Source organism: Cyprinodon tularosa, unplaced genomic scaffold (genome assembly GCF_016077235.1).
Source record: "Cyprinodon tularosa strain WSP-4 unplaced genomic scaffold, ASM1607723v1 ctg878, whole genome shotgun sequence".
Lineage (NCBI taxonomy): Eukaryota > Metazoa > Chordata > Actinopteri > Cyprinodontiformes > Cyprinodontidae > Cyprinodon > Cyprinodon tularosa.
The window spans coordinates 172,671-193,484 of NW_024039649.1; the positions used below are offsets into that span (position 1 = coordinate 172,671).

At 41.7% G+C, this 20,814-nt stretch overlaps 1 protein-coding gene across 3 annotated transcripts in view; it reads right to left on the reverse strand.

Moving 5' to 3' along the window:
• The window catches only part of LOC119775559 (potassium voltage-gated channel subfamily C member 1-like), a 110,324-nt gene extending 90,599 nt beyond the window's left edge, over positions 1-19,725 (reverse strand). For all 3 annotated transcript variants that reach the window (XM_038273578.1, XM_038273577.1, XM_038273576.1), the window contains exon 1: positions 19,183-19,725. In XM_038273578.1, the coding sequence (XP_038129506.1) occupies positions 19,183-19,725 (543 nt within the window). The remainder of the gene's footprint in view (positions 1-19,182) is intronic.
• Positions 19,726-20,814: the final 1,089 nt, after the last annotated feature.

Genomic DNA, 20,814 nt, shown 5'->3' on the forward strand with positions numbered 1-20,814 from the left:
CCTGTCTACTTTTAAGGCTAGGCTTAAAACTTTCCTTTTTGATAAAGCTTCTAGTTAGAGTGGCTCAGGTTATCCTGATCTATCTCTATAGTTCTGCTGCTATAGGCTTAGACTGCTGGAAGACGGAGGGACCCCTATTTCATCATTCTGCTTCATTCTCTCTCTATTCTCCCACTCTACAGAATCTGTTAGTTCAATCTCTAACGTTCTGCTCTCTCTGCTTTTTCTCATAGTAGCTTCATCTGGTCTGTTCCTGTTTGGCTGGGACTCCATCCTGGAGAGAAATATCAGCTGTGCTGCTGCCATCAACCCCTTTGTTTCTAGATGTTGGAGCTTGGCCTGTTTTCCAGTGTAGTCCTGTTTCTCTGACTGTGACTAACTGGATGTGCTCTCTTCATCCTCTGACATGGGAGCTGGCTCGGAGCTCGTCTGCCTGGCTGTGTGTTTCCTGGACGGGGCCGCCTGTGGAGCTGGTTGACAGCTGCCTTTTGTATCTAGGCTTCTTTTTCTATGTCTGCTTCTGTCTCCTTGAACCCCAGTGGGCCTCAGCAGATGGCCGCTCACACTGAGCCTGGTTCTGCTGGAGGTTTCTTCCTGTTCAAAGGGAGTTTTTCCTCTCCACTGTCGCTACAAGCATGCTTAGTGTGAGGGATTGCTGAAGAGTCAATGAGTCGATGCAATCAGCTGGTTTTCCTTAGATAGAAAACTTTGAATCAATCTGACTGGATGATCTGATGAACTGGAAAGTGACCTGAGATGACATGATGTGAATTGGAGCTATAGAAATAAACTGAATTGAATTTAAATCTGGTTCCAGTGCCATCGGCAGCTAAAGAACACAAACGGTTTGGTGGAGGAACGTCACCTGAAGCTCGCCCCATGTTTACCTCTTTCTCTGCCAGAGTTCCCAATGAGAGAAAGAAAGGAGACTCTGTCGCAGCGTTATCATGCAAAGCATAAATGGGGGAAGGGAACCCAGGTGGATTTATTGCATCAAAACAGCCGAATATAGCATGCTGGGGGTTAGCGGTACTAAATATTTAGAACAAAAACAGTCAAGATTACAGATTTCTACTACTGTCAGAAGGGGGGGGTTTAACTGTGCGTCATCATCTATCCTGCAGAGTTTACTGTCCTCGCTCCTCCAATTGGTGACTGTAAAAGATTTAGCATTATCTTCTGATAGATAGAGCATCAACCAACATGTTTTAAATAGATCAGCTAAATCTGTGTCCATCCAGGCGAATTTTCTAACCTGATAGACTTCAGTTTATGCTTTCAGTGGAGATTCATCTAAATGCTGGGATGGACGACCGAATCAAAATGCTTCTGAATGTCCTTCTCTGCCAAAATGTGAGGCAAAAAAATATGAGTGGCACAACAGTAAAGGACGGTTAGTCGAAAGTGACCCCTATCCTGTTCTCTTTTTTTGTCTCGCACTGCTTCGCACTCTGAATTTACTACTTCGACTAAAACACCTCCCATTCTGTCACCCCCTCCCTTCTCTGGGTTCCTCTCCTCCTCATTCTCTGCAGCACTCTGGAGCGCAGTCAGCTACTATGGAGACTGCAGTATTACGCTATAGCACAAGCAGAATGGGGGGGATGGGGTGGGGGTTGGGGGAAGGAGCAGGTGTAAGGGTGGGGGGGGTCTTGGGTTGGTCCAGGGAAGAGAAAGACATGCAGTAGAGACTTGCTGTAAGGGACTTGATAATGATATTAGGCTCTGCAGCTCTACGTTTGGAAACAGCAAAAGGAGAAACGGAGAGAAGAGTATGGAGAAAAAAAAAGCAAAGCCAGACTTTGAAACAGTTTAGAAAAGATCTCAGTCCTAATAAACAGGTTTTATATTTTGTGTTTTTCCATCCGTCCTAAACTCAGCCTTATGATGTAAAAAAAAACAAAAAAAAAACTATTACAACCTTTGCAACAATCATCCACCTTCTGGATCATTTTCTCCATAGTTTGTCTTTTTTTTAGAACTGATCTATATTCGGTCATCTTTAATTTTTCCATGTTCTAAACTAAACGTATTAGCATGCACAGCACACCCGCACCTTAAATGGCAGAGCTGCACTGATGGCTGGCACCAACAGGGCTCATTTATCTGGCTGCCACCATGTGCAGAGCATCATGGGAGACATTTATGCCGTTTGGGGACGAGTCAAAGTTCCTGAAGTGAGAATAAAAAAGGGACCTTTCCGAACTAACAGCCTAACAGGAAATATGCATGTGCAAATAGTGAGCATATTGCAGCTAATCTACTAATGTAACTTGCACAAAGGTCAAAAACTTTCACAGACCGCCCTCCTTAAATGGGGAGTTTGCGTTTGTGACCGAATGTCAGCATCAACGCTTCGATCCAGCCGAGTGGATTCATTTGGTATTTTTCAAAAGCAGCCGCAATATTCAACGCCACAGAAGACGTTTCTCATCACTACCAGGAGAAAAAGCAGGCAGAGGAGACCAGAAAGGACAGAAATTAAAATAATAGTCAGACGACGGTGTGGGTCGTTCAACTGATGCAACCAGTCAAGGTCACTCACTTTTCTATCTTTCACTTTTTCGGTTGATGGAAAAGATATTTAACATTTTCTTTTTACATAATTTTCTACCTGAAATCAGTCATGAAAAGGGAAATAAACGGAGCTGGATCTCCACCTTTCTGTTCCTCTGCAGTAAATGTAGAATTATTTATCCTGTAATGCTGACAGATTTCAGATACTAAAGGTAAACTGTCATACATACTGTTTGATAAAGCTTCTAGTTAGAGTGGCTCAGGTTATCCTGATCTATCTCTATAGTTCTGCTGCTATAGGCTTAGACTGCTGGAGGACATAGGGACCCCTTTTTCATCATTCTGCTTCATTCTATCTCTATTCTCCCACTCTGCAGAATCTGTTAGTTCAATCTCTAACGTTCTGCTCTCTCTGCTTTTTCTCATAGCAGCTTCATCTGGTCTGTTCCTGTTTGGCTGTGACTCCATCCTGGAGAGAAATATCAGCTGTGCTGCTGCCATCAACACCTTTGTTTCTAGATGTTGGAGCTTGGCCTGTTTTCCAGTGTAGTCCTGTTTCTCTGACTGTGACTAACTGGATGTGCTCTCTTCATCCTCTGACATGTGAGCTGGCTCGGAGCTCGTCTGCCTGGCTGTGTGTTTCCTGGACGGAGCCGCCTTTTACAGCTGCCTTTTGTATCTATGCTTCTTTTTCTATGTCTGCTTCTGTCTCCTTGAACCCCAGTGGGCCTCAGCAGATGGCCGCTCACACTGAGCCTGGTTCTGCTGGAGGTTTCTTCCTGTTCAAAGGGAGTTTTTCCTCTCCACTGTCGCTACAAGCATGCTTAGTGTGAGGGATTGCTGAAGAGTCAATGAGTCGAACTTTGAATCAATCAAATCTTTGTACTAAACTATTCTCTCTGTCTCTATATGTGGACATTAAGCTCTAAAGAGAAGCGTCATCTCCTGGTCAGACGCTGTACTCCAGTGAAAGAGTCGAGTCAGAGAAAAAAATTTTGGGTTATTGAAGGGATTTTGCTGGGATTTGTAGGGGAGTGGGATTCCATTAAGCTGGCGTTTGACTGGGAACGGCCATTTTGAATGGCTGCTACTGTACATATATATCATGAGGAGAAGTCTTGAGCAGCACGCCGCAAAGAAAGCCGCAAAAAAAGAGAAGTTTGCTTTAGGTACACTACGTTATTAAATTAAAATTTCTAAAATAAATCAAATAAATTTTACCACGAATCATTATGACAACATTATGTTTGCTTCGTATCTATTTAGTCTATTTAATTTCTAGAGTTTAATCTGATACAACCTGTTCAAAGAATTACTTTACTTATGATTTAGGTAGCACACACACATCATGAATCCTTTGACAGAATTCAAATGAGCCATTTTAATCTAGATTAACTCCAAGAATTATATATATATATATATATATATATATATATATATATATATATATATATATATATATATATATATATATATATATATATATATATATATATATATATATATATATATATATATATATATATATATATAAATCAGTCATCATTTTTGGACTGTGGGAGGAAGCCGTAGTACCCGGAGAGAACCCATTCATGCTCAGGGAGAACATGCAAACTCCATGCAGAAAGTACCTTAGCTAGGAAGCAAACCCAGAACCTTAATGCTGCAAAGTGACAGTGCTACCCACTTCTCCACCTTGCAGCCATAATCCTTCATATTAGGATTAGGAAAGAAACAAAAGAACAGTAGATATGTGGGGGATGAGGAAACAAATAAGAATTAAAAATTAAAGAATAAAAATCCTAGAATCCTTTATATTTAGGATTTGTAATTCTCATTTTATTTTTCCTCTGCCCCCAAACTACCTACTGTTTGTTTTTGTTTTTATGTTAAATGTCCTCACTGACCAACTTAATTTCTGAGTCAATATTAAAAAAAATCACATCAATTAAAAATAACATGAAAATGATGTGGATCAGAAACTTCTACAATTCGACACAATTCCATTAGTTTAGATTCTTTAGGCCACAATTTGAATCAAAATCAGTTAAATTCTCTTTTTATTCAAATGTTTAACTGTATTGTATCACGTAGAAGAACCTGCTGATACATTTTAGGCTTTTTTTCTTTTCATCCATATGATGAGCCATCGTATGCATAGGCATATATTTGAGCAATAAATAATATCAGGTAGAAAGATCAAAACAATAATGTATTAACATTAAAGCAAAGTGCATGAAAGCTGAAATTATTATCCTTAATCGGAGAAACAGGAATATCTCAAATCATCCTTTAACAATAACAAACCTAAAAAATAAGGTTTAAGCAAAGTAACACTTATGGTAAATATAAAGTTAAAAAGAAAATGAGTACTTAGAGGTGGAAAGAGGAGAAAAATGCCAGCTGAGAATTCCTGACAGACTGTCACCCAGTAATGAAAAAAGAATGACTTTAAATCAGGTCGACATGATAATAAAATTTCATAATAGATACAGAAACTACTTCATAGCATTTTGGATGCTGTCTGGGGCAGTTATTTCTGGTTAAGACAAATAAAAAGTGTTCACAAAATGACAAACTTAAAGGTATAGCTGAGGATTTTTGAAAAAAAAATGTACATGCACAACCCTGTACCCGCTCCCCAGAGCGACCGCCTATTAAACTTGTGCAACAGCGTGCACAAGCCCATTTCTCCTCGTGCACGCTCTGTTTAAAGGTTGTTGTTTGCATCGCTCATACAAGCCTAGTTTCCAAAAGATTTGCAATTTTTCCAATATGTCAGACTCACCAGCGGTAAGTGAAAATGCGGAACGTAGGACGGCCTTACGTAAACATATCACCAGAATGATTGACAGTTAGGAGGACCACTTATTTAGATGATCCACCCGGAAAAAGAGCATCTTCCACTATAGCTTTAAGGACGGATTAGTCTGTGGAAAACCAAAACTGACCTAAAAACAAAAAAAAAAAATAAATGACTACAAGGTTGCTTGTAGTAAATTAATATTTTGGAAATAAAAAAAGAAATCAGTTAAATGAAATAACAAAAAGTGAGTTAGTTATTTTTGGTTAATTCGAAGTGTATTGGTTTATTTCAGGGATGCAAAGAGATGATTAACTTGCCATTAATTGACTTGATTAACGGTTTATCGGAGGCGGAGTGGCAGCCTAGTGGTCGGAATCCTGAGGTTCTGAGTTTGAAACCCACTCCCACAGACTGCCACTCTGGGTCTCTGAGCAAGACCCTTAACCCCACTCTGCTCCCCGGCTGCTGCACCATGGCAGCCCACTGCTCCCCAAGGGGATGAGTTAAATGCAGAGAGGGAATGTCTGCAATGTGAGATCAATAAAGTGAAGTTAAAAATAAATGAATAAGATAAAAATTGTCCCAACTGATTAATTGATAACATCTGCTAAATAGAGTCATTCAGTATGTATTTAATACAGATGGCAGCACTGTCATAATCCTGGCGCTGATGGTTGGTTTCACTTCCCTGCTCACCTGTCTAATTGGTCCTGCAGCTGATCACCTGGTTCCCGCAGCTATTTATGCTGTTTGCTTTCCTACCATCATTGCCAGATTATTCATGTTTCGGTGAGGCTATCTCTACCGTTCAAAGTAAGTGCTTTGTCTTGTTGAATTCTGATCAGCGTTGTGCCAATGGATTTTTGGTTTTTGCCCTTTTTCCTGCCTGTTCTGCTCAGTGTGATTTTTAGTCAGACTGCCTGGATTCTGCTGGTTACCGGACTTGGACGCGCAGACAGTCTTCCCCCAGGTTCCTCTCTCTCTGAATTGGAATAACTAGGGATGTACGATATAATCGGCCCCCTATCGGTTTCGGCCTTAAAACTGAATATCGGACATCGGCCACCCCACCGATATTTAACCCGATATTTGATCAGCTTCTGAGTTTCTAAAGTCTAAAAAAAAAATAAAAAAAATACTACTTCTTCTTCTTCCTCAAAAACTTCTTTTTTACAGACTTAAAAACTTCTGAAGACGAGGGAAAAAATATTGATCCATTAAAATATCCCAATATCTTCCTATGCTGATATATTGCCATTTAAAAACACCATATCAATCTCTTTTACTAATGAAATATTGCTATATGTCATCGTTATGCTACGAAATCCCCCGAAAATTCACCAAATGTTGCCATATTTTTATATGTTGATATATTGACGCGGTATCGATCTATTTTGCTAACAAAATCTCACAAGAATTTGCAAAATATCACGAGAGTTTGTAACAGAACGATGAAATTTCACGAGATTTTGAAAGTAAAATAGATGGATACCGCGTTTTTAAAAATCAATTTGATATCAGCATATGAAAATATATTTGAATATATTATTTTTCAAAGTGTCAGAAATGGATAACAAAACTGCTATTTTCAATGACTACTTATTTTTGTCCAGCTTTAACATCGGTATCGATATCGGTTATCGGCCACATGAGTTTTAAAATATCGGCATATCGGATATCGACCAAAATCCCAATATCGTGCATCCCTAGGAATAAACTCTCAACCAGGTCAGTGACTTTTTCCAGTCTTGTTCAGCTCAACATTCTTGTCACTGACCTGAGTTTCCTGTCTCAGCACAGAACCAGATAACCCTCCCCGAGGAGTTTCCACCGCTCTCTTATTGTTGATCCTTTCAATAAACTTGTTTTATTCCAGTTTGTCTGCTGAATATTGGGTCCAGGGTTAAGCAGCCATTATAACAACAAACTGTGGAAAGATATAATTATGTAGTATTTCTTAATTCATAATACAGTAAATGTTATGGAGAGATTCTGTTGATACAAGAAAGAAAATCCAAGTTTTTCATAAAATGGAAGCTTTTTAAACAGTGTTAGTCACTAATTAGATCAATTAATATATCGATAACTTGCTTCCCTTTATTTCTAAATCTATTTATATATTTATACTTTTGTTTTTAAGTTTTTAAGTTTTGGCCCTCCACAAAATTCAGCCCTCTCATAAATATATAAATATATATAACTCACTTCCCTGCCTTTTAAATCAGAAAAAAATAACAGTATGAGGGTTAATATGTTTGATTTACCTATACGATTATTTTATCTAATTATATTTGCTTATATGGAGTCTAGGCGGAGGTTCAACTGAAAAAACTGTTGCTTTCCTTCATCCACCTGCGATACAGCCAATCAGCTTTGAACCAAATCTCCACGAAGGCCAATCAGCATCCAAAGTTCATCTTAAAAGGCCTCAGATCCGTTCTGTCTGCTCCTGTGCGCAGTTCTTCCCAACGGGGAGTTTTTCCTCTCCACTGTCGCTTCATGCTTGCTCATCATGGACAGGTTCTCTCAACCTGTGTTATCCAGCTGGACTTCCATCTTCCAGGTCCCTGAGTGAAGCTCTAGTATCAGCTCACGCAGTCCACTGGATCTCCCCATAAAGCTCAGCAGACCGTCTCTCCAACCAGCAGTCTACAGACTGACCAACTCCATCTATCTCCACTCCACCACCAGTTTCAGGCCTGGAGGGAAACAGCCCAGTTCTTTGCTCCTTTTCATCCATATCTATCAAAATTAAGCGCTACGTTTCTTGCTGGGTGCAAAGACAAAGTAATTGTATCAATAAATTTCTCTTAATTGTCTTTTGTCTTCGTGTGAGTTTTTCAGATTGAAGTTTATTCACTGAGTTTCCATTTTTCTGTCAATTAGCTAATTAAGATAACAATAAATTAATCAACTGAATGACATTTAAAGACTCATTCTAACTTGGATCTGACTCATGTTAAATATATTGGTTACAGTCTAAGGATTAGTTCTGCTGGAGGTTTCTTCCTGTTCAAAGGGAGTTTTTCCTCTCCACTGTCGCTACAAGCATGCTTAGTGTGAGGGATTGCTGAAGAGTCAATGAGTCGATGCAATCAGCTGGTTTTCCTTAGATAGAAAACTGAATCAATCTGACTGGATGATCTGGTGAACTGGAAAGTGTTTTAAGATGACTTGTATTGGGATTTTGGCCGATATCCGATATGCCGATATTTTAAAACTCATGTAGCCGATAACCGATATCGATACCGATGTTAAAGCTGGACAAAAATAAGTAGTCATTGAAAATAGCAGTTTTTTTATCCATTTCTGACACTTTGAAAAATAATATACTCAAATGTATTTTCATATGCTGATATCAAATTGATTTTTAAAAACGCGGTATCGATCTATTTTACTTTCAAAATCTGGTGAAATTTCATCGTTCTGTTACAAACTCTCGTGATATTTTGCAAATTCTTGTGAGATTTTGTTAGTAAAATAGATCGATACCGCGTCAATATATTCAACATATAAAAATATGGCAAAATTTGGTGAATTTTCGGGGGATTTCGTAGCATAACGATGACATATAGCAATATTTCATTAGTAAAAGAGATTGATATGGTGTTTTTAAATGGCATTATATCAGCATATGAAGATATTGGGATATTTTAATGTATCAATATTTTTTCCCTCGTCTTTAGAAGTTTTTAAGTCTGTAAAAAAGTTTTTGAGGAAGAAAAAGAAGTAGTGTTTTTTTTTTTTTTTTAGACTTTAGAAACTCAGAAGCTGATCAAATATCGGGTTAAATATCAGTGGGGTGGCCGATGTCCGATATTCAGCTTTAAGGCCGATACCGATAGGGGGCCGATTATATTGTGCATCCCTAGTCTTTATGTCATAATATGTGTTTATTTATAAGACGTCCATAGATCTTCATATTTACGAACCCTGGCCAATAGGAGCCGTCGCTCCATGTTTTTCCGTATGGAAATGTCCACATAGTTACACGTTTCCCCAGGAGTGGGGTGCGTAAGTTGGCTGTGCATCGCTACGCAGACTTCACCGAGGGGTCAAGCATAAACCAGCCTTTATGCATTACACATATATTAACAGTTACAGCTGTGCATGTTTGTGCCCATCTAAGTTCAGCATCTTCCCTACCATTATCCAAAGGCGGCGTTCTGTCAGCTGAGCCGCGTGAGGCCAGCATACGCTTAGTAATACGCATGATGGTTATTAGCGGCTATCAGTCCCATAGAACGGCTTCAGATTGTGCCAGTAGGCTCAGTAGGTTGTTATCACAGAGTCAATCCTAACCCTAAAGTCATTCCTTTTCCTCCGTGGAATTAATAATAATAAAAATAAAATGATCCGCATGTTGCTCATATTAAACAAACTAAAAATAAATAAATCTCATATCCTGTCAACTGGGTTGTAGAATCCTCTCCCAATAAATACTTAATTCTCTGTAAAAAAAAAAAAAAACCTGATCATTCTTTAACAAGATCAAACAGACTTGCAATGGGTTTTTTTTAAGCTAATGTGTGTAGCGGACCTAGTGAATTTGTTTGCTCTCTTATGGACAAAACAACATCAAAAACTGGACTAGATTGGGAGATAAAACAGCGTGATTGGCTCACTCTGAGCCCGCCGACAACAGACTCACCCTTACCAAAGCTCCATCAAGAAAGACTATTGGCTGTCCAAAAAGTTGCTAAAACTCGGTAGATGACATCACCGATTTTCTATAATTCATTAAGGTTTTATTTATGGTTATGTTTATTATTTATGGTCTAATGCTGTGTTCACACCAAAAGTGTTATGAGCGTCAAAAACGCGTAAATGCAGAAATGTGGACGCTGGATCAAACTGTGGTCCAGCTGCTTTGATGCTTCGACGCTCTGGATGTTTATCTGCTCTGTTCTGTAGCTTCAAGCTAGAGAGTAATAGATAGTTTCTAGACGTTTTTAAGCGAGAAAGTCCACCTCCACATATCCTCTGTTCATCAGTTTATAAGGATTATAATCCAACTAACATCTGCAGTTGGTGTTGGGAGGCGGCGCTGGAAATCCCCGCTGAAAGCTCTCCGCTGCCTGTGGGGGATTTCCTGCTGTCGTTCGTGGCAGCAGGAAGTGAATAGAAAGAGTTTTTAAGGTTTTCTGGTAAAAACTACAAGTACCAAAATATACAATCGAATATTTGATGTTTTAGTGCAGCAATAAAGATCAGAGCTCACTCTCTGTTCCGTCTACATAACAATCCATTCTACCAGTTCTTTTTTTTAACCTTTGGAGTTTAACTCCTTGATATTTATTTATTTTTCAAATGCAGATTGTCTGCAGAAGGGATGACAGCTTGCAGGTTGTGTCTGTCTCCCCGAAAAAAACTCCTGGATCAGCTTTTCTGATTGGTTGACGCTCTAGCGTCCAGCAGCAAAAGTTCAATTCACTAAACTCCAGTGTCAGACGCTCCAACGCGCTGCTGGACCACTCAACACTGTCCCCGATAGACTTTGCATTTAAACCAGACGCTTTGACGCCCAGAACGTGCCCAGTGTGGACGCAGCATAAGAAAATATCAAAAATCAGCGGAATGGAAAGTGAATAAAATATATGTAAAGCTAAAGATTAACTCTAAAAAGGATTTTCAAGTTTTAAGTATTCAAAAATGTTTGAACTGAATCAAAACTATGCATAAATGTTATGATATCAAGACACTAGAGGCACACCCAGTGCATGAGACTGTGAATGAATGTATTTCAGTGCAAAAATTATGAAAAAGAAAACAAAAAACAACATAAAATACTTTATCCAAATCCCACTTTTTAATCCAGGGGGATCAGTGAAAGCGTTTAGATTGCAACTCATTTTTAAGAGGAAACAGAAGATATTTGCTGTTTTCTTTCTGGCTGCAGCGACGGTTTGCTGCTGAGTCTGACTGCCTGTCAGTGCTTTGGAGGAAGAAGGAGCCCGCAGCAGCTCTCACTGCTGGATGAAGAGGGAAACTAAGAGCAATCAGTGCTTTCATGTTGTTGTCAAAGTCTAGAACAACACAGGGAAAACGTCGCTATATTTATCGCTAGTTGTTTTTAAAGAAACGTCAACAAATAGGTCTGAAAAGTGCCTAAATATAATGTCAATGTCACTAATTTGGCAACAGTGAGCAGCGAGAGAGATCAACCTTTGGAGGCAGGTGTGGGAATATGGAGGTTCACAAGGATTCCCAATAATCAGAGAGATTTTCTACCCTCTAAAATGCAGCATCATTGCAGCACCGATGGGTTGATCTCATATTTTACATCACTTAGAGACATAAAGAAATAGGAGGATTCTAACTTAGCAAAGATGCTAAAGGAAAGAATAAATGTTTGGTTTAGGGCAGAGAAGAAGAATAAACCGTTTCTCTTTCCCAACATTCCCATCTGGAAATCGTTTCAAGAACCAGAGATGGAATATTATTTTGGAAAATTTTTGGACGAAAAGTTGAGCGTTTACCTCAGAAACAAATTAAATGCTAGAGATTCCTCCTAACTCAGAAATATGGAAGGTAATAAAATCCATTCCATCTGTTTTCCCAGTGAGAGCCAATAAATATCAGGCTTTCTAAGCTAGGGGTTATAACATGATGTATAACAGTGATGTGCTTGAGCTGTTGGAGGAAAATGGGACAGTAGTAGCCATTCAACATGTCCCCACTTTTCTTGGCTGGCCATTGGTTGGTCCCTGGCTGGTCCTTGGCTGGTCTTTGGTTGGTCCCTGGCTGGTCCTTGGCTGGTCCTTGGTTGGTCCCTGGCTGGTCCTTGGCTGGTCTTTGGTTGGTCCTTGGCTGGTCTTTGGTTGGTCCCTGGTTGGTCCTTGGCTGGTCTTTGGTTGGTCCCTGGTTGGTCCTTGGCTGGTCTTTGGTTGGTCCCTGGCTGGTCCTTGGCTGGTCCTTGGTTGGTCCCTGGCTGGTCCTTGGCTGGTCTTTGGTTGGTCCCTGGTTGGTCCTTGGCTGGTCTTTGGTTGGTCCCTGGCTGGTCCTTGGCTGGTCTTTGGTTGGTCCCTGGTTGGTCCTTGGCTGGTCTTTGGTTGGTCCCTGGCTGGTCCTTGGCTGGTCCTTGGTTGGTCCCTGGCTGGTCCTTGGTTGGTCTTTGGTTGGTCCCTGGTTGGTCCTTGGCTGGTCTTTGGTTGGTCCCTGGCTGGTCCTTGGCTGGTCCTTGGTTGGTCCCTGGCTGGTCCTTGGTTGGTCTTTGGTTGGTCCCTGGTTGGTCCTTGGCTGGTCTTTGGTTGGTCCCTGGCTGGTCCTTGGCTGGTCTTTGGTTGGTCCCTGGCTGGTCCTTGGCTGGTCCTTGGTTGGTCCCTGGCTGGTCCTTGGTTGGTCTTTGGTTGGTCCCTGGTTGGTCCTTGGCTGGTCTTTGGTTGGTCCCTGGCTGGTCCTTGGTTGGTCTTTGGTTGGTCCCTGGTTGGTCCTTGGCTGGTCTTTGGTTGGTCCCTGGTTGGTCCTTGGCTGGTCTTTGGTTGGTCCCTGGCTGGTCCTTGGCTGGTCCTTGGTTGGTCCCTGGCTGGTCCTTGGTTGGTCTTTGGTTGGTCCCTGGTTGGTCCTTGGCTGGTCTTTGGTTGGTCCCTGGCTGGTCCTTGGCTGGTCTTTGGTTGGTCCCTGGCTGGTCCTTGGCTGGTCCTTGGTTGGTCCCTGGCTGGTCCTTGGCTGGTCTTTGGTTGGTCCCTGGTTGGTCCTTGGCTGGTCTCTGGTTGGTCCCTGGCTGGTCCTTGGCTGGTCCCTGGTTGGTCCTTGGCTGGTCCTTGGTTGGTCCTTTGCTGGTCCTTGGTTGGTTCTTGGCTGGTCCCTGGCTGGTTCTTGGCTGGTCCCTCACAATTCCTTTTTAAACATCAATCTTTGTGCTAAAATTTTCTTTCTGTCATGATTTGTGAACATTAACCCCTTAAGCCCGGCGGGCCAGGTCCCGGGACCAACTGATACCTGCTCATGTTTATCTATTTATAGAAATAGCCAAAACACAGTCAGATGGTGTTTCATCCACACGCCTTTCCAATGGGGCTGTAACGTTTCTAAAACATATTTCAATGTATTTTTTTCACAAGTACTTTCTGTTCTATAGCTGTGTAAACAAATAAAATGAGATTTAAAATTCCATCTGACATGTGTCACTCTGCGGGAGTAATGCAACAGCAGGTATTTATTTTTAGCCCCGCCCCATAATGGCCGACATGGTTGGAAACTAGAGGCTCAGGCCTTTCCAAGGAGGGGTTAAAGGTAATTGTGTGACCATTTCACAGGCATGTGATGCATAAGCTTGCTCAGTTATTCTCATTTTCTGTTCAGTTTGGTGAAAAAGTACATTTCAAGGTAACAAGGCTAAATCTTAGGAGCAAAGGATTTGCCTTATGCAGAAGGTCTCCATTATACACAAGTACAGAGTATTGAAATTCACTACTTTAATCACCTATGAATCAGACATGATGACATTTAAAATAGTGGTTCCACCTGAAAAATGTTTTTAATGCCTTTCTGTCCTACAAATACAAACAATTGTATTTCCAATTTATACTTTTGGAGCTGTACTTTATTTCACATATGTAATTTCAGGCGAAATTTGGGGATTTTGCTGGGAGTTGCAGGGAAGTGGGCTGCCATTCTGCTGGCGTTTGACTGGGAAGGGTCATTTTGAATGGCTGCTACTCTACTAGGATTGAACAACACAACATGAATATGTTGGCATTGCAACATCAGCATTTGCAATATTTATGTAACAAAGGACTGTTTAGAGAAACCGATGGTGAGCAAATGCCAATAGTTACGAACTTACATCAGATGGAGTTTCAAACAGGAGCTGCTCACAGCCAAGACAAACGTTTAAGGTCAGAGTCATGGATGCCTAGATGAGAAACAGAATAAAAAAGAAAAGAAAAACACACATAATGCAAACCTAAAATCTTCTAATATCATGCAGCCGTAATGATTATGTCTCCAAAAATCAGAAGGCTGGAGAGGGTGCAACAATTACCACAACTGCCCCCCAATGCAAGCAGATACGGTCATCATACCAGAGCTCAGGGGAAGAGAACTAGACTGCTGTATGATGGTTCAAGTTCCTCTTCAGATGAAAGGAAAGGTTGCATTTTATTTTTAATCAAGGTTCCAAAGTCTGGAGGAAAAGTGGAGAGGACCTGAATAGAGGCTGCTGAAGTTCGTCGTTAAAGTCTGATAATAATAATAACAGTTTGAATTCTGAATATGAGCAAACTTTTCCTTTAACCCCTCCCCTTGGGCAGCAGTGGGCTGCCATTGTGTGGGGCCCGGGGAGCAGTGTGGGGTTAAGGGTGTTTGCTCAGAGACCCAGAGTAGCAGTATGTGGGAGTGGGGCTCGAACTCACAACCTCAGGATTCCAAGCTCTATGCCCTAACCACTAGAGGTGAGTATTGGCTTGAGTGTTGCGATTCGATACATGTCGCGATACTTGGGTCACGATACGATATTATCATGATATTGCAGTATCACTATATATTGCCATATTTTCCCCAGCTATCAAAATCAAATGAGATAAAACAGCAAGTGCTGTATATTTTCATCAGAAAATATTGATGAGGTATTATTATCCATGTTGTTTGGGGTTTTCTTCCACTGTGACTGCCTCAAATCGAGATTTGGTGCTGCACGCACAGTTAAAGGGCTCCACAGCGCTTTCTGCCAGAGTGGTGGTGCAGAGGTAGCCCATTTTCCCATCGATGTTTTATGTAACAATTTTTTTATCCATACTAAGAAGTTTAAGATCGATATTATATTGGGCAGCCGAATATCACGATATATCGCCAAAACGATTATTTCCCACACCCCTACTTACCACTAGGCCGCCACTCCCCACTGATGGACTTTCTACTTATGTACGAAGCTGAAAGCTGGGAAGCCATGAGTGAAGCTTGGCGTTCCAGTCCAGGAGGTTCTGTGTCCAAATGGCTCAATCACCTCCTCAGTCTGAAGTCAAGTTCCCCAGAGACCCAACGATGTGACTCAGCACTAAAGCAAAGACACAGAACCTCCAGGACTGGAACATTTTAGAGCACTTCATGCTTCCTTCTGTTTGCAGCCTTATTTGAGGAGAAAATTTTATTTTCCAGTAGGACTTGACAGCTTCCAATACCGCCAAAGGTAGGAAGAAGAAGAAAGAAAGAAAAGATTTCAGCTTTCAAAAACCTTCAATGCAGCGATAGAGTCAATTCCTTCCCGCTATCATCGCAGCTCCAAGCCCTGTACAGGAGAACAGAAGACCTCACCTGTCCAGCCAGGACAACTATTCCCTCTAACGACCCCCCTTTCAGAGACATAGACAGGTATGGGGCATTGCAGGCTAACAAAGAAGCCAAACGACCCCCATTCCAAAGGGGGGGACCCGTTCATCCGTTTCTATTTGCATGTTTTCTAAACTAAAACCAGGCTTTGTTGGGCTGCTGGATAAAACCTGGAACTAAACGCTATTTCTGACATTTTGAATTAAAAAAGCTTCCTGGATGGAAGAGAAACGTCTTCAAACCTGGAAACAAAGTCCAGTGGATTGATTTTTAACTTTTTTTGTAATACCAAAAGGTACCAACAGCCAGTTCATCGACCAAAATGTTACTGCGCTCCTTTAGAAAGCAAAGAGAATCGCTCCAAAGGAGAATCCACTGACAAGGAGGGACAATCCAATAATGCTGAGGAGCTAAAGGTTGCTTTGAAACGATTTCCGCTGTTTAAATGAGCCGGTTTTATTGGTCCCATGTAATATTTTCATTAATGATAATCATCAACATTAAGGCTTAAAAAATTATACTCCATAGAATTTCACTGAGTTTCACTTTCTGAAACAACCAATAAAATAATTTTATTTCTTGAAGAAATTCCAAAATGTTCCGATGCTCATGTAAATATATGGATATTTATTTATCTGATTCTGTTTATTAAAGAGAACTTTATGGTGTCAGGGATTGCTGAAGAGTCAATGAGTCGATGCAATCAGCTGGTTTTCCTTAGATAGAAAACTTTGAATCAATCTGACTGGATGATCTGGTGAACTGGAAAGTGACCTGAGATGACTAGATGTGAATTGGAGCTATAGAAATAAAATGAATAGAATTGAAATAAGCTGAATGTTTTGTGCACATGTTTTTTAATTAAGCAAAGATGAGATTCAACAATACTCAGATCTAATTTAAAGATAATCAGGAACTTCTAGTCTTTCCTAAAATGAACTAAAGTAATCAGGTCGGAAAACCCATCTTTTCAGATATTTCTATCGCCTAGAAAATGTTTATTTATTTTTCCTCTTTGCTTGGTGATGTATGATGCTTTTCTTTCCTTTTCCTGCTCTGCACCTTTAGATGTCTTTGGAAATGTTCCTTTAAGGACTGATCCATCTGATACTCTGATACTGTTTCCTCAGTATTTCCCTCTAACCAGTCCAGCACCAGTTCCTCCAGTTTGTGCAGATCACAGGACCCTTGAGATGACGTGTGTTGTGAATTGGCTCTATATAAATAAGCTGAATCAACACAGACTGCCTTCTGTTAGAGAAGCCAAATTCCCATGGCTCAGAGAAGATGCTTAGGTTTGCTGTCAGGTCTGCAGGCTTCATATCATAATATCTGATGCACCGGAACCAGGCAGAATGTCTCCCAGAGCAGTTCAGCTTTATTCTGGGTCAGGTTGGAGAGATAATACACTGGAAAAAGGGACTTTTTGGTGAGGTAAGCTCTATTAGAGAATTCGTCATAATTATTGCTTTGGATATTTAAGCTTCAGTAAGAATTGGAGCTTCAGAAGTGGAATAGAATATTTTTGTTACATAAAACATGAATTTTGGGGAAAGAGTTTTACTTAGATTTCCTTACACTATTTAATATTTAATAGCAGTGGCTCAGGTTATCCTGAGCTATCTCTATAGTTCTGCTGCTATAGGCTTAGACTGCTGGAGGACATAGGGACCCCTATTTCATCATTCTGCTTCATTCTATCTCTATTCTCCCACTCTGCAGAATCTGTTAGTTCAATCTCTAACGTTCTGCTCTCTCTGCTTTTTCTCATAGTAGCTTCATCTGGTCTGGTCCTGTTTGGCTGTGACTCCATCCTGGAGAGAAATATCAGCTGTGCTGCTGCCATCAACACCTTTGTTTCTAGATGTTGGAGCTTGGCCTGTTTTCCAGTGTAGTCCTGTTTCTCTGACTGTGACTAACTGGATGTGCTCTCTTCATCCTCTGACATGGGAGCTGGCTCGGAGCTCGTCTGCCTGGCTGTGTGTTTCCTGGACGGCGCCGCCTTTTACAGCTGCCTTTTGTATCTATGCTTCTTTTTCTATGTCTGCTTCTGTCTCCTTGAACCCCAGTGGGCCCCAGCAGATGGCCGCTCACACTGAGCCTGGTTCTGCTGGAGGTTTCTTCCTGTTCAAAGGGAGTTTTTCCTCTCCACTGTCGCTACAAGCATGCTTAGTGTGAGGGATTGCTGAAGAGTCAATGAGTCGATGCAATCAGCTGGTTTTCCTTAAATAAAAAACTTTGGATCAATCTGACTGGATGATCTGGTTGAACTGGAAAGTGACCTGAGATGACATGATGGGAATTGGAGCTATAGAAATAAACTATAGAAATAAACTGAATTTAATTGAATGTGCTCCAGCACCACCTAGTGTCTATCTGTGCACGTCCCTGCGTCTGAGGTCAAACCTGAAGAGTTGGACTAAATGCCTGAGTTTTCCCAGCAGAACATTAACCCAAACATCCCTGTTGTTCCTTAAGTCACAGATGCAGAAACCAACCAGCTATCTACCACTGCAGCCTCATACGCAACAATCTGCAGCGCCGTGTCAAACTCACTCAGCCACTTATCTTACCCATTTTACTCCAGTTTAACACAGCAGCTCTGAGGACAAACTGTTCGCTGCACAACATATCCCCCGACCCCCCTCCCCCCTAAAAAGATATCTGCAATTGAGTGGAAGCAGTTTCTATAAAGAAAGTCTCTTTAAACATGAACAGCAGTATGTGTCTCTGATGTCATTTATAGCAAATAATATTTTTTTAAATCAGCCTGCTGTGACCTTTAGATGGAAGCGTATGCGTGTTACTCTGCAGTACAGACTTAGATCTTCCTCAGCTAAAAAGGTCTTTGATTGTTCCTTTGCACTGTTTCATGTCGTTACAGCATCCCGGGAAATTTTCTCAGTATTTTTATTTCTTTTATCTGCGTTTCAACTTTCTTTTATATTTTGATTTTATTTCTCGGTTACAATAAAATCGATAAAATCAAACGGAATCAATAAAAACCGTTCAGCTCAGATTGTTATAGAAATGATTCTAACATAGAGAGAAAAATAGACTGAATTTAAAAAATAATATATGAAAATATTCCCACACACCACCAATCACCACACTTACAAAGTCAACAAAGTAAACATCCAACCAGAGAGAAAGTCTGAGTATCTCCCAGACCAGCTGCACTGACACTGCTGTGGGGAAACATGAAAGCAACTGCAGCTTGTTTCTGTAGTGCTAAAGGTTTAAAAAAACCGCATTAAATCTAAAATCTAGGAAATGTAGACTCTTGTTGAATAGAGCGCCCAGAAATGTAGAAAGTCTCTGGAAAATGAGCACAGGAGGGGATCAGATCTGAGAGATCAGGACCTTGGACAGCTCCCCAGTCCCTCAGAGGGCAACCATGCAGACATAGACCTGAACCGATTAGAACCGCCGGGTAACCTAACAGGCATGTTTCTGCACTGTGGACGGAGGCAGGAGTACCCGGAGAGAACCGCTGCATGCACATGGAGGACATGCAAACTCTCCGCAGAGCACAAAGACCCCCAGAAGCTTCTCGCTGCCAGGCAGCTGACACCCATCCGACCACTCACCCGGGCGTATTTGGAAGAGTAAGGGTCCTCGAACAGCGCCCACATCCTGGGCTGCCATACTTCCCACCAAGTCGCTTTGCGGCCGTCCTCCTGCATGCACAGCCGCTTGAGGTCTCCGTCCACCCCGCCGGTGAGCGCCGGATCATCCTCCGGTACGTCTGGCTCAGGAGTCTCGAAGCTGTCCAGGGCTTCCTCTGCGTCGCGGTGCTGCCTGTAGTTCATCCAGCAGCACGCCTCCACGTCAGTCTCATCAATGCCCCAGAAGGCGAGCTCCTCCTCGAACAGCGGCCCGCAGACATCATTGGGGCAGTGCAGCTTCCCGGTGCGGTAGTAATTGAGGATGAAGGCGAAGGTGGCCGGGTGGCGGTCGAAGAAGAATTCGTCCGACTTCGGGTCGTAGTCGAAGTTGCTGTAGGCGTCAGGCTCGGTGAGCCAGGACAGGCGCGTGCCGGGCAGGGTCTTTAAAGTGCTCCGGTAGGTCTCGTGTCGGATTCCGCCGCAGTTTATCACAATCTTCTCGCTGTCTGACGCCGAGCAAGTCATGGCTGCCCTGGGGCATGCTTCGGTCCTGCGCCCAACTGCAGTGGATGGTGCTGCGCCTCATCCACCGTCGGTCGCTGCTCGCTTCTCAGTCAGGACGGCGCAGAAGAAGGAGGCCAGCAGTATCCGCTGAAGAGGAGGAGTTAGTCTCAGTGTGAGGGAGAGAGAGAGAGACTGAACTCTCTAGAGAGAAATAAAATGGATGAATTGTATATCATCTGTTGATGAAGCTGGATTCAAACAGTTTTCTTTCATTTCACTGCATCCGTTACAGAACAAGATGCTGTAAAAACAGAGATAAACCTGCAGGATGTTCAGTCTATAAAATGTAGGCAAGGGGATTTTATTTAATGGTTTATTCAGCTTTTCAGAAACGGCCTGTCAGCTGGCTGAAACAATTGATTATTGAATCAATTAATTCAATAATCGCTTAATCATTAAACCTCTATAGGGCACTCAGTGAAATACTTTGAAAATCAAAATTTCAAGCCAATTATTGGAATCCAGGACAAGCAGGGGTGGATTTAGGAAATTTGGGGTCCTAGGCAAAGACAGGCAGGGGGCCCTCTGAATTGAGAAGACAACACATCAAACTGCCCCATTCTCCAGATAGAGAAATGTTAATAGAACAGACATCCATTATCTGTTCTAGGTTGTGTCCCTCTCTTCTTGTCCCTTTTCTTCTTGTTTTCCTCTCTATGTTTTGTACTCAGCTGACTTTTCATGCTGTCTCTAAAGGAATGAAAGATTTTTTCCAAGCACTAAGCTCACTTAGCTGATTGCTCCTTCCTGTGTTTCCAAAAAGGCCAAAGTAAATAACCCAGTCCTTCTTTTCACTGTAGACAAGCCATGATCTGCTTATCTGTTCTCCATTTTTCATTTGGATGAAATAATAGCTGCATGAATCATGACAGCAGACAAGATACAGGAGAGCAGGAGGCGGGGTTACCAATCTACTCGCTCTGGGGAGCAGAGTTCGCTGCTTTTAGATGTTGTCTCCAAAGTCTCCAGTAGCAGAAAAAAGTCTCTAGATTTGGCGCTAGGAGCTTTTTAGAAATCAAAGTGCTAGAGGGGTCTGAAAAGTGGCTAAAT